The sequence below is a fragment of the Mugil cephalus genome, chromosome 23 (assembly GCF_022458985.1).
Source record: "Mugil cephalus isolate CIBA_MC_2020 chromosome 23, CIBA_Mcephalus_1.1, whole genome shotgun sequence".
Taxonomy (NCBI): domain Eukaryota; kingdom Metazoa; phylum Chordata; class Actinopteri; order Mugiliformes; family Mugilidae; genus Mugil; species Mugil cephalus.
Genome location: NC_061792.1, coordinates 12465958 through 12480413, shown reverse-complemented (window position 1 = coordinate 12480413; position 14456 = coordinate 12465958). Strand labels below are relative to the sequence as shown.

General features: G+C 38.0%; 1 protein-coding gene across 1 annotated transcript in view; it reads left to right on the top strand.

Moving 5' to 3' along the window:
- LOC125000974 (NACHT, LRR and PYD domains-containing protein 3-like) overlaps positions 1-14456 on the top strand; it is a 196079-nt gene that overhangs the window by 121001 nt on the left and 60622 nt on the right. Inside the window, exons 3-4 of the mRNA XM_047576792.1 lie at positions 8041-8163; positions 8289-8343. Of these exons, the coding sequence (XP_047432748.1) occupies positions 8041-8163; positions 8289-8343 (178 nt within the window). The remainder of the gene's footprint in view (positions 1-8040; positions 8164-8288; positions 8344-14456) is intronic.

Sequence of the window (14456 nt, the reverse complement as noted above, 5' to 3'; positions counted from 1 at the left end):
GGCTCCTCAGAGGGGCGGAGTCTGTGGGAGGCGGAGCCAACTTTTTTTATTGAAAATTTCCAAAAATGATGAAAATTCAAAATGTGATGAAAGTGGCTCAGGGAGCAAGAAGAAGGGTTGGAGGTACCGAGTTCAAGTCCCTCAGAGACTTGTTTTATTTTACAATAACAAGCATACAAGCTTATTTATAAAACCTGGTCTCGAACCTGCAACCTCCAGATTTGGAGGCTGCTTTTTAACGCACCGAGCTACTTCTCAACTTGAAACATAAAATTTTTTACTTCTATTTCTGGTTGAAGTGGCCAGGCAGGAGCCAGCGGGGTCTGGGTTTTTGGTGTAGAGGTAAAGTCCACCACCGCGAGTGAAGAACAAAAAGCTCTAAGAAAGGTCCGAACCATGTGGTCACATAGCTCACGCTGATAGACGACTGTCTGGAGACTCTGAGAACATGGGTTCAAATCTTTTCGGTGCTGGAGACTTTTAAAGTCCAGATTCCAAAGTGAAGAGTCAAATGTTGTAAACGTCATTGAACCACTTGTCGGGTCAAACAGCGCGGGCTGTTAGGAGGCTGCTCGGCAGTCTACAAGTCATGGGTTCGAATCTTATAAGGGTCGGTGTGTTTTGAAGTCCAGATTCCAAAGCAAAGACTTAAAACCGCTCAGAAAGGAGGTTCAAGTGTGAAGGGGCCGTCGGTGGCGTGCTGGGTTTCAACCGCGACTGGAAGTCGCAAGAGATCGGTTCGATTCCCATCCGTGGCCGGGGGCCTGGATCCACCAAACATCCCTGCAGTAGCAGGCCGGGGAGGGGCCGTGTCCTCCCCCGCGCCTTCCGAGCAACACAAGGAGGGGGTTATGGGACCCAGAACTACGACAGGCTAGAGTTTTACAGTGAAGGAAGAGGAAAAAAAAACAAGAGTTGAGGAAGTCAAAGGAAGAAAAGAGAACAAGAAAAATGGCCAACATTTATATAAGAATATGAATTATCATGACTAAAATAGTAAAGATTATGAAGTTCATTACTAAAGTAGTAACATATTAAAAATAAATATCTCTTTTATCTCACTGATTATTTTAGTCATGAGTTGCTGTCATATAGTTTAGTTTGATGGTAGCGGATTCAATTTGCCAATCGGGAACATGTAACTAGGAAGTACAGCTTCAGTTTACTGAACGGCTTATTATATAGAATGTGAAACTATAAGAAGAAAGCGATTTGTATTTAAAAGTTGTGGACAATCTTGGAAGAAGGACTGTTATTATTTTTACGTTACATTTAAATATTTAAAATAAAATGCTGTTAAAATAGAAAAGTATTTCATACATTATTATTATTATTATATCTTTTGTTATTATAAAACATTCAATGTACAGATGTAAAGATAGAACAATTGTGTGTGTAATTTGTATCTTTTTGTGTGAGTTTATAAATGTGCATTTACTCCAGATGTGTTCATTGGACACTGCGTCCAAAATGCAGAAACTGGTGTGGACAGAAACTGTCATTATATCTGAAGTGTTAAGGTAAATTTGTTAAATCCGGATAGTACTTCCGGTTCCAGTTGGAATAAAGAATTTCCGAGTTTCCTCGAAGGCATCATCTAATTTTTCCATCGAAGTCACGAGTCATGGAGAATAAATTTATGAAGCTATGAGAATGTGTCCTAACTACAAACAAAGAACTTAATAATAATAATAATAATAATAAATGTGAGGATTTAAATGGTTAAACTACTAGAAAATTTAACTCCAAACCTGTTTATTAATAAGTTTGTTCTTCTTTCTTGTAATTTGTCGTTCACTTTTCAGACTTTTTTTCAGTTTTCCTCAGACATTCATTCACATCATTGTAAAGAGTTTTATTTATCATAAATCTTAATTAATAACCTTTAAACACAGAGGACCTTTCTTATGGAACAGTTTATCTAAAAGTTGTTTCTTTGTTTAAAAAACTATTGAAAATGTGACTCTCCAGTCAAGATTTGTAGCTTTTTAAATCATCTATATATTTAATTTAATGTTGTTTTATAGTTTTATAGATAGAAATTAGTGTTTTATTTAAGGTAGTTGACAGAACTTCTTATTGTAAGAATAAGCCTCTCAGTGGGAGGGGCCAGTGGAGGTGGTTGAACTGGTAGAGGAGGGAGGGGGGCATTCTGGCCTTTGTACTATAGTGGTTTCAATGGAATCAATTCATTATTTTAATATATAAAAAGGTTTTGCCAACATACTGAACTTATACTTAACATGAAAATCAAAGTTAAAGAGACATGAAGTCAACTACTGCTGCTTGATTAAAGACTAAAGGTTTGTTGAGAGAATACCAGAGAATTCAAACGTTAAACAAAACATCCCAACTTTAGTCTTTCATCATGGAGCAGTGTCTGTCTCTGTGTCTCTTTAGTTGTGTTTTCCTGTTGTTAGTTGATTCTCTTCATCACATTTCCAGCTGGTGGTGTTTTAGGGACAGAGGAACATGACGTCCTGGCCTTCTTCACTAAACTGGTTTGGATGGTACCAATGGATTTGAATGTTTTGTGAAATGATTTCACTGGTAAATGTCTGAGTTGAAGGATTTCAGGTGAACTCAGAGAAATAAACATTGACATTCAGTCTCATTCATTCACAGATTCAAATTACCCAAATGTTTGTTCCATGTGCTCCATCCACACCTGTCCAGGTAGGAGGCCAGACTGGCAAACAGGAAGTGGATGATTCCAACTAGATTTAAGGAAGGGGGAGGTGGACTGTGCCAAGTGAGGTATTGTAGCAGGGGCGTTGGACATTACATGCATTCATACAGTTAATATTCATTAATGATGATCATTTCCTACTTGCTGATGACAATGTCAATCAGTATTTGATCGTATGTGAAATCAAAGAAGAATCCAAGATAATGAAATCTGGTTAAATATTTTATACCTTATCTCCCTCAAAGGATTGAGAGGTTATTGGTTTGATCCTTGGCAAGTTGTAGAAGTTGTTGATATTTAACAGCAAGACACTAAAAAACTTAAATTATTATGGGTTAATTTGTGACTTGAAGCCGACAGGTCCTGGATCTCTCTGCAGTGGTATCAGTGGAGGGTTATGCGCGACAGGATCAGCTACTAATTTACATTTAAGTAAAGTTACAACCATAAATAAATAAATAAATGAATAAATAAATGTATTGCCAGTCTCTAAACACAGACCAGTAAAGCCTTTTATCGCCCTCTTGTGGCCATAAAGTGTAACTACAGTGCAATTGGTGTAAAGTTAGAGAGACTGCATATAGCTTTCACTTCCGGTTAAACAATTTATAAACAATAAAACACAAAATATTATATGTCAAACGGAGTAAACTACAGTTAGTGTGTGTATATAAAATTATAGATAATTATTATCTTATTTAGGACGACAGTGTGTCCTAAAATAGAGAAACGTTTAGCCGAGCTAGCGGTAGAGCTAACCAGCTTCTCCATTGTCACAGACAGTATTTTCTTTATTTCGTGATAATAAGCGGCCAGTTTTTCAACTCACATTTCAAAAATAATTCTCGCACAGCATCAAATATCTCCTTTATTTCAATGATTAATTTAGTCGTGCATCGCTGTCACTTGTATTTATCTTGATGGTAGCGGATTAAATTTGCTAAACGGGAACATGTAACGTTAAGTAGCAGAAGTGTTACAGCTTCAGTCTGTTATTATGAGACTTATTTTATATGATGCGGAACCATAAGAAGAAGCGATTTGTATTTAACAGTTGTAGTCACCGTTAACTCGAGGGCTCAATACTGTGAATGGATGAAATATCCGCTGTTATTAGCACTAGTTAGCCTAGCCTAGCTTGGGGTACTCACTCGCTCTGATTATTTTTGTGCGGACTCACATACAGACATCTAGTGTCGCTGCCCTCTAGTGGACAGATACTGTCATTACACTTGAAGTGTTAAGTTCACAGTAATGCATACGATTAGTACTTCCGGTCAACAAAATAAAACTAAAAAGCGAAATAACCGCACCGCTATGAGGAAAATAAAGAGTCAGGATAAAAATAAACTAGTCTTTGAAAATAAAACTCTTGGAAGAAGGACTGTTATTATTTTTACATTACATTTACATATTTAAAATAAAATGCTGTTAAAATATATGCGCTTGATATAAATAATAAATAATGTTTGAACATAATATTAAGTTGAGAAGGTTAAATAAATAAAATGATATATGATAATTGTGGTTGATTGATGAGGTTGTTTGTTCACTGCCCTCCGGTGGCCACAGTTTGTAATATACCAGAACATTATAGGATCAGACCTCAGCTCAAATTAATTATTCGTTACAGATGTATAGTGCACGAAAAACTAATCTATAACCAGTTAACCTCTAAACACAGAGCAGTGTTATGTTAAAACCAGGCCCTCTTGTGGCCATAAAGTGTAACTACATTACAATTAGTGTAAAGTTAGACAAACTGCATATAGCTTTCACTTCCGGTTGAAATGTTATTACGAAAATAAAATAACACGTTATTTTTCATTATTATTTTATTATCTTACAGAATATCAAACTATATGCAAAACAGAGTAAACAAAAATTAGTGTGTGTGTATATATGAAATAACATATAATTATTATATTATTTAAGGTGGCACTGTGTCCTAAAACGGAGAAACGTTTAGCCGAGCTCGCGGAGCTAATCATCGCCCCCATTAACACTGGTAATATTTTCTTTAAAATAAGGGGCCAGTTTTCAACACACAATTCAAAGCAGTTCACGCACATCATCAAATATCTCTTTTATCTCACTGATTATTTTAGTCATGAGTTGCTGTCATATAGTTTAGTTTGATGGTAGCGGATTCAATTTGCCAATCGGGAACATGTAACTAGGAAGTACAGCTTCAGTTTACTGAACGGCTTATTATATAGAATGTGAAACTGTAAGAAGAAAGCGATTTGTATTTAAAAGTTGTGGACACCATTAATTCGAGGGGTCATTTAAGTGAACTATATTAGTTAAATAGAACAGACATAGAAAATCCGCTGTAATTAGCACCAGCTAACCTAGCCTAGCCTGTGGCTCTCACTCTATCATGTCTATGGACTCACATACAGAAGACGAGTGTTGCTTCCCTCTAGTGGACAGAAACTGTCATTACACTTGAAGTGTTAAATTACATAAGGGTAGTTCTTCCGGTTTTTAAAATAGAAAATATTCCAAACATATTTGTACTTGAAAATAAATAATATGTCAACTATAAACTACAGTGTAGAAAGACTGTGGAAATTAATTATTATTAAATTATATTTTTAGTATTACATTATTATGCCACGGAATTGGTGTTCACTTGATGTACAGATGTAAAGATATAGATTGTGTGTGTAATTTGCATATTTCTGTGTGAGTTTTTAAATGCGCATTTATTACAGATTGTGCTCATTGAACACTGCGCCTAAAACGCCTTGAGTTATTGTTTTCATGTATTTGCATGGAAGATGTTTAAATGAGCATCTAGAGTCTGAGGTTTTATTGTATTTTCCCCACAGATTTTTGTGGAATAAATTCTATGTAATAACTGTGTGAAAGTGAAAGACTTTTTTTACTCAGGCAATAACTGTACCACCAAACTCCACAGGTGAGGTCAAATAATGATGGATGTGTTAGTCTTGAGATTCATCACTGTGACAAATGTTAGTGTGATGATGATCTGAATAACAACCAGTGGACACTAATCTGCTTGTTCAAATGTTGCTTCATTTATATCCTCAGGGTTTTCTTCTCCTTATGTACTCAGATATGAATGAAACATGTCCATTACTCAGTGTGTTTTCTGACTATGATCATTTGCTTGATCTACTTTACATCATGTGAAATCATGTTTACAAATGCAAAAGAAACATCAACTTTCAGGAGTGCTGCCTTGGAGAATTTTTGTGTCTCCCCAACAATGTCACAATCAAACCTACTCCCTTCATTTCATATATTTGTTTTCTTTATTGAAACTGTCAGGTGATATGTTTGCCTGTGTGTCCACAAACTTTGAAAGTTGTCAGGAAAATGTACATAGCAACAGTAAAAATGTGATTATTTTTACTTATAAAACGTTTTTCTTTTGTATCTTAACTGACTGTCATGTTTTCGACTCTCTTGCAGTTCACTGTTTCACCACCAAATCCGATCAATAACCTAAATATTTATGAATGAAAAGCATCATAAACACGTTTTTTAGATATAACACTGCAGACTGTGTTTTACTACAACACAGAAACTATCAGACGAGTGTTTCCAGAAGCCGTCAGTCAACATTATGTCTGTTTATAATGAGGAGGAACAAACTGAATCCTTCACAGCAGACAGCTTAGTTACACTGAGGATTTATTCACATCATTTACTTTAGGAAAATACTCCAGTCCTGCACTGACAATCTGTGTTAACAAGAAAATAAATGTATCAAAAGCAAAAATATTCCCTGTGACATACTGTTATAATTATCAGCATTAATGTTTAATCTTCATAACTATTATTATTAAACTCCTTAAACTGAAACTTGAACACACTGATACAGAAGATCATGAATCAAGAACAGACATGTTGACAGATAAACCTGTCTAACCTGTTCTGTCTCTATCACAGGTAAAAACCTGCCTCATTCCAGGAAGTAGCTAATTCACCTGTTCAGTATTCAGGTTGGAGTGAAGTCTTCTTCATCTCTCTGGACTGGTTAAATAAACTGTAAGTTTGATTTGTTTAAAGCTTTAACTTTGTCTTCAGTAACTTTAATGTTTGTTTCTGCTCTGTAATGTTTGTAGAAGATGTTCACTTCTTATTTCATTATTAAGTTTGTATCACTCTGTTTGAAGATCAGTCTACATTATTATTAGATAAATGATTCACTGGAATCAAACAGTGTGATGATCAGATTAAATTAAATTATTAAATGTTCATTAATCTGGATCCAGCCTCAGATTTAAGTCTAAAGTTACTTTCACTTTCATCACTGTTGTGTCACAGATATTTTTCTCTGTGTAAACTCTGTTTATAATGTTTAACTCTTTAACATCAGTTTAGTTTCAGCAGAAACACTTTAGAAATAGTTCACGGCGACAGAGACAGAGCTGAAAATATAAAGTATACGAACGAGGCGACTATAAATCTATCCGCCATTTTGTGTGTGTGCGTGTGTGTGTGTGTGTGTGACCATCTCGGGAGTGCGCTTTAATACGCTTTTGTACAGATGTCACTTTGCTTTAGTTTAATCTAGTTTAGATAATTTATTCGTCATAATAACAACGTGTTTCCCCGTGTGCATCTTTATCGACATACAAGATACTTCACAGTCACTTCATTTAACAAACACTGAGACACTTTGAAATGTCTATATATCTCATGCCTGTGATTGCAGATTGGAGATTGGATAAGATTATTTTATTTTTATTTATTCTGTTTTTTATTTGACTCTTATTCTTATGTTTATGTCTAGTTCAAATACGTTCTGTTATCTTGGAACTCCTGGACAAAACAATTTCCCTGTGGGCATCAATAAAGTGATCTTGATTTCTACAGCTTCATGTCTCCATCTAGTGGACTGATAGTAGAACAACAGCTGATAGTAGAGTCACTGTCTGACTTCATCCACTGACACTGATATGAATCAGAAAATAAGAACCAGTCACTGGAGGAGCAGCTGATGTTTTTATAGCAGAAATGAAGTCAAGGATTTGATGTTCAGGTGAATGATTTGTGTTTCCTCTGCAGGTGAAGGTAGAAAGTGTGTGTGAGCTGATGTGAATCCAGCAGCATGGATCAGTGTGAGGACAGAGAGGAGGGAGTCCCTCCCTCTAAAACCACTCTGAGTGGAGAACAGCATTTTAAACAACATTTATCTGAGAAAAGGTAAGATAATGTTACAAGAAGTACAGAAGTCAGTGAGCGCCCCCTTGTGTTCAGTCAGGTTTTCAGCTGGTCTCAGTGGTCCAGTTGGTCCACAGTGATCTGCTCTTTCTAGTTTTTATAGCAGCTTCAGTAACTGTGAGGTAATGTTTTTCATGTTTGTCTCCTAGGAGTCATCAGAGAGAAGAATCTGACGACTTTAAACCTGAACCCAGCTGTGTGTCTATGAAGAGTGATCGATCAAAGGATGCAGAGATTACCTTTAAAAGACAAGAACCTTCAACTGTGAAGAGGTAAAGAAATAATAACTGTCCTCTGGAGTTTATATATGTGAAATACTATGTTCATTGTGTGAAGCTTCAGACTTTGTTGGACTTGTTGAATGTTGATAATTAGTGAATTTCTCTCAATCCATCAGGAAGCAGCAGAAACCTGAACCCAGCTGTGTGTCTATGAAGAGTGATCGATCAAAGGATGCCTTCATTACCTTTAAAAGACAAGAATCCACCACTGTAAAGAGGTAAAGGAATAATAACTGTCCCCTGGAGTTTATATATGTGAAATATGATGTTCGCCGTGTGAAGCTTCAGACTTTGTTGAATGTTGACAATTAGTGAATTTCTCTTAATCCATCAGGAAGCAGCAGAAACCTGAACCCAGCTGTGTGTCTATGAAGAGTGATCGATCAAAGGATGCAGAGATTACCTTTAAAAGACAAGAACCCTCTACTTTGAAGAAGTAAGATTTAAATTAATTTAAAATTAACATCATGGTCAGATGTACTTCTGAGTAAATCCTGCTACTATAGAGCCACAATACGTCCTGAACTAACTGTGGAAAATTCATGTTGTCATCATCGACTGGTAAAACAAGCAGCACCTTTAGACTAGGTTACTGTGTCATGTCAGAGGCTTTCTGGGTTTATGTATGTTATGATATTTCTGTTGGACTTTGATGAGTTTCATCTCTTCCTTGTTTAAACCTGATGAACTGAGGATTTTTCTCCATCGACCAGGAAACAACAGAAAACAGACTCACAAGAACCAGAACATGAACCCAGCTCAACGATGAGATATTGGTTCTCTAACCTAACAAGGAAATTATCTGCTTCAATAAAGTAAGATATAAAGGCACTGAAAGCTATTATAATGTCTTGTACATGTGATATTCTGTGTCTGTGAGGGGGAAATAGTTCAGGACAGTGTCTTTCTGTCCCTGTGGTAAAATGATACTATAGCCGTTATCTGAAGGAGTATTGTATGTAATTGCAAGTTATGTAGAAAAAACTCAGGATTGACACATTGACTTTCTGTGATTCTCAGTCATCAGGTTTTTGATCAGTGGTTTCACCTCTTTATTAATGTCACAGTAGAGATTATTCTGATAAGACCATTCACTACACAACACACTATCATTAACTCACTGTGGTTTATGTTTGTAGGGAAAACACACATTAATTACAGATGGTGGAGACAATAATGTGAACTAATTATTGATGATTCATTCACAGAGTGAAGCAGCGTCAAACACCGCTGGACTCCATATTTAAGGTCTGTACATGGACAACAACTACTTTCCATCATCTCCAAGCTGCTCTTTGTAGACCAGTGGACTGTCAGTCTGTCCAACATGGATCTGATGTTTGTCTCCATGATTTCAGTCTCGTTCTCATTCAGATAGTTTTCTGTTCCAGCTGCTGGAGGACAACATTGTGACTTTTGTGAAGGAGGAGCTGAAGAAGATTCAGAGGGATCTGAGTCCAGATTACCCAGAATGCTTAGCGAGTCAGAGGGAGGATGAGGAGGTGTTGGAGGGTGAGGATGAAGAGCAGAGGAGGAGCAGCAGAGAGGCATTTGTGAAGATCACACTGAACTTCCTGAGGAGAATGAAGCAGAAGGAGCTGGCTGATCGTCTGCAGAGAAGTAAGAGGATTTCTATGAACATTGAACCTGATGAATGAATTAAACATTTACTAATGTCTCAAGAGATGGAACAAAACATAATCACACTTATTCTTTAGGGAAATGAAATGTTGGAATAATTACCATGTAAGTGATTCACTAATCTATTTGTTGTTTGTTCATTCAGGACATGAAGCTGCAGTTTGTCGACGTGAACTTAAATCTAGTCTGAAGGAGAAGTTCCAGTGTGTGTTTGAGGGGATTGCTAAAGCAGGAAACTCAACTCTTCTGAATGAGATCTACACAGAGCTCTACATCACAGAGGGAGAGACTGCAGAGGTCAATGATGAACATGAGGTCAGACAGATTGAAACAGCATCCAGGAAACTAGACAGACCAGAAACAACCATCAGACCAGGAGACATCTTTAAAGCCTCACCTGGAAGACATGGACCAATCAGAAGAGTGATGACAAAGGGAGTGGCTGGCATTGGGAAAACAGTCTTAACACAGAAGTTCACTCTGGACTGGCTGAAGACAAAGCCAACCAGGACATCCACTTCACATTTCCATTGACTTTCAGAGAGCTGAATGTGTTGAAAGAGAGAAAGTTCAGCTTGGTGGAACTTGTTCATCACTTCTTCACTGAAACCAAAGAAGCAGGAATCTGCAGCTTTGAAGAGTTCCAGGTTGTGTTCATCTTTGATGGTCTGGATGAGTGTCGACTTCCTCTGGACTTCCACAAGACTGAGATCCTGACTGATGTTACAGAGTCCACCTCAGTGGATGTGCTGCTGACAAACCTCATCAGGGGGAAACTGCTTCCCTCTGCTCACCTCTGGATAACCACACGACCTGCAGCAGCCAATCAGATCCCTCCTGAGTGTGTTGACATGGTGACAGAGGTCAGAGGGTTCAATGACCCCCAGAAGGAGGAGTACTTCAGGAAGAGGTTCAGAGATGAGGAGCAGGCCAGCAGCATCATCTCCCACATCAAGACATCACGAAGCCTCCACATCATGTGTCACATCCCAGTCTTCTGCTGGATCTCTGCTACAGTTCTGGAGGATGTGTTGAAAACAAGAGAGAGAGGAAAGCTGCCCAAGACCCTGACTGAGATGTACATCCACTTCCTGGTGGTTCAGACCACAGTGAAGAAGGTCAAGTATGACGGAGGATCTGAGATAGATCCACTCTGGAGTCCAGAGACCAGGGAGATGATTGAGTCTCTGGGAAAACTGTCTTTTGATCAGCTGCTGAAAGGAAACCTGATCTTCTATGACTCAGACCTGACAGAGTGTGGCATCGATATCAGAGCAGCCTCGTGTACTCAGGAGTGTTGACACAGATCTTTAAAGAGGAGAGAGGACTGTACCAGGAAAAGGTGTTCTGCTTCGTCCATCTGAGTGTTCAGGAGTTTCTGGCTGCTCTACATGTTCATCAGACCTTCATCAACTCTTCTGTCAATCTGATGGATGAACAACAAACTACTTCCTGGAAGTCTAAAATGTTTAACAAACCAAATCTAACAGATCTCCACCAGAGTGCTGTGAACAAAGCCTTACAGAGTCCACATGGACACCTGGACTTGTTCCTCCGCTTCCTCCTGGGTCTTTCACTGGAGACTAATCAGACTCTTCTAAAAGGCCTGATGAAACAGACAGAAAGCTCACAGACTGAGGAAACAGTCCAGTTCATCAAAAAGAAGATCAGTGAGGATCTGTCTGTAGAGAGAAGCATCAACTTGTTCCACTGTCTGAATGAACTGAATGATCGTTCTCTAGTGGAGGAAATCCAACAGTCCCTGAAATCAGGACGTCTCTCCACTGATAAACTGTCTCCTGCTCAGTGGTCAGCTCTGGTCTTCATCTTACTGTCATCAGAAAATAATCTGGATGAGTTTGACCTGAAGAAATACTTTGATTCAGAGGAAGCTCTTCTGAGGCTGCTGCCAGTGGTCAAAGCCTCCAACAAAGCTCTGTAAGTACAGTGATAGTTTTAGTCATTAATAGATACATAGCAATCTTTAAACTGAGGGAAATAAAAGTCTGACTAGTTCTTTATATTTTATTTTCTCTGCAGACTCAGTGGCTGTAATCTCTCAAAAAGAAGCTGTGAAGCTCTGTCCTCAGTTCTCAGCTCCCAGTCCTCTAATCTGACAGAACTGGACCTGAGTAACATCAACCTGCAGGATTCAGGAGTGAAGCAGCTGTGCACTGGACTGAAGAGTCCAGACTGTAAACTGGAAACTCTGAGGTCAGTTCAGACTGCTTTGTTTTTTATTCATGTTTTCATTTCAGCTTTTATTCATTTAATTGAATTATTATTGATTGAAGATGTGGCATACAGAGGCATCAGTGGGGGTATATAACTACAATATTATTATTTGCATTTAGTATAGCTCATGTTCAGAGTGTAGTGAAAATTGTCTGTGTGTTTTCTAATAAGGAAAGGTTGGTTTATTGTTGAAAATGTTATCAAGTAGTATGCGGTATCTAACTTCTACTAAGTATTCAGGGACAAGGGAAATCTCGCATGAATATGTTTAGAGAACGAGAACACACTTTAGTGTGAAACTAGTTTGTGCGTGTGTGGCGAACTGTGATTGTGAAATACATATTTTTGCTCTTTGCAGGTAAGGAGTTGGAATTCGGTAATTGACATGTGAATATGTTATGTGTGAGTTTATGATCCCGGTTGAACTTTATGCAGTATTGTTTATGAATGTTGTTCTTGTTTAGCCAATGTACCGTACAGTAAATAATTTAGTTGTACATGATGAAATTGGTCTTGAATAACAATGCAACAGATACGATTATTGTTTGGATGTTGGGGCAGATGTTCATCATTTTTCTGTATTAGGATATCGAATACGTTCAGAGGATGAGAACACATTTGAGTGTGAAGTGACTGTGTGCGTGTGTGGCGATCTGTGATTGTAAAATACATATTTTTGCTCTTTGCAGAACAAAATGAAAGACTTTCAAATTAAATGTGTAGTGGAGGGCAACTTCACTCTGCGAACGCGCCCTCTGCTGGTAGAAGGACATGCTGAGCACTTATTGACCCTTTTGCCTTCACTCTGTGGTCCATCTCATCCCAAACCATCTGGATTGGGTTTAGGTCAGATGACTGTGGAGGTCAGGCCAGTCCATCACTCTCCTTTTTGATCAAATAGCCCTTAGACAGTCTGGAGGTGTGTTTGGGGTCATTGTCCTGTTGAAAAATAAATGCCATCATGCTTCCTCCTCCATGCTTCACAGTGGGAACCATCCATGTAGAGACCATTCACACATCTCAAATTTGGACTCATCAGACCAAAGCACAATTTCCACTGGTCTAAATCTCCTCTGCTTGTTGTTTTTCCTTAGTCGTGGTTTCTTAGCAGCTATTTGACCATAAACCTGATTCTCCTCTGAACAGTTGATGTAGAGATGTGTCTGCTACTAGAACTCTGTGTGGTATTTATCTGGGCTCTAATCTGAGGTGCTGTTAACTTGTTATTTCTGAGGCTGGTGACTCAGCAGCAGAGGTGACTCTTGGTCTTCTTTTCGGGGATCCTCATGTCAACAGTTTGGGGACACATTCAAAGTTTTTGCTGTTTTCCAGACTGACCTCCAGTCCTTAAAGTAATGATGGACTGTCCTTTCTCTTTTCTTAGCCGATTGGTTCTTGCCATAATATAAATTGTAACAGTTGTCAAATAGGGCTGTCAGCTGTGTACCAACCTGACTTCTACACAACACAACTGATTGTCTCAACTTTATTAAGAAGGCAAGAAAACAAATGAACCCTGACAAGGCTCAGCTGTGAGATGAAAATCATGAAGCTCATTGAGAGAAGGTCAAAGGTTTTCAGAAATGTCAATAAAACAAAGGGTGGCTACTTTGAGGAATCTAAAATGTAAAACTTGTTTTATTTGCTGCATAATTCCATATATGTTGCTTCGTATATTCAATATATTCAGTATGTATCTACGATGTAGAAAGAAGTAAAAATAAAGAGAAAACATTGAATGAGAAGATGTGTTCAACGTTTGACTGGTAGTTGGGTTCAGCTACACGTTTAAAACCTGAACACATCTTATTATTCTTTATTCAGATTGAAGTCCTGCAGGTCAAGATTCTTAATGAAATATCAAATGAATTAATGATACACAGACCTTCTAACCTAACAGTTTTTTGTCTTCATTCAGTTTGAACAGCTGCAGTTTGTCAGAGATCAGCTGTTATACTCTGGTCTCAGCTCTGAAGTCCAACCCCTCCCATCTGAAACATCTGGACCTGAGTAACAACAAGCTGAAGGATTCTGGAGTGAAACATCTGTGTGGTTTTCTGGAGAGTCCAGACTGTAGACTGAAGACTCTGAGGTCAGACATCATGTTTTATTTGTGTGTTCAGATTAATATGATGAGAAAGTTATGTTGACACTAATCTACAGACATCAGGCTGATGTTCTACTGATGTTCTACTGATCCACACTGAGCACAACTGAGCTAACAAACAGAAAACAAAGGAAACTTATATAGTGGCTGATCAGGCCAATTACACACAAAGGGAACAACATAAAACACCAACACATTAACTAACAAAAAAACAAACAACACAGGACAGTTTGTTTACCAGTCAAATAAACATAATAAACCAACCCCAAAATATTCAAATAACAATTTTTAACCTAATGAA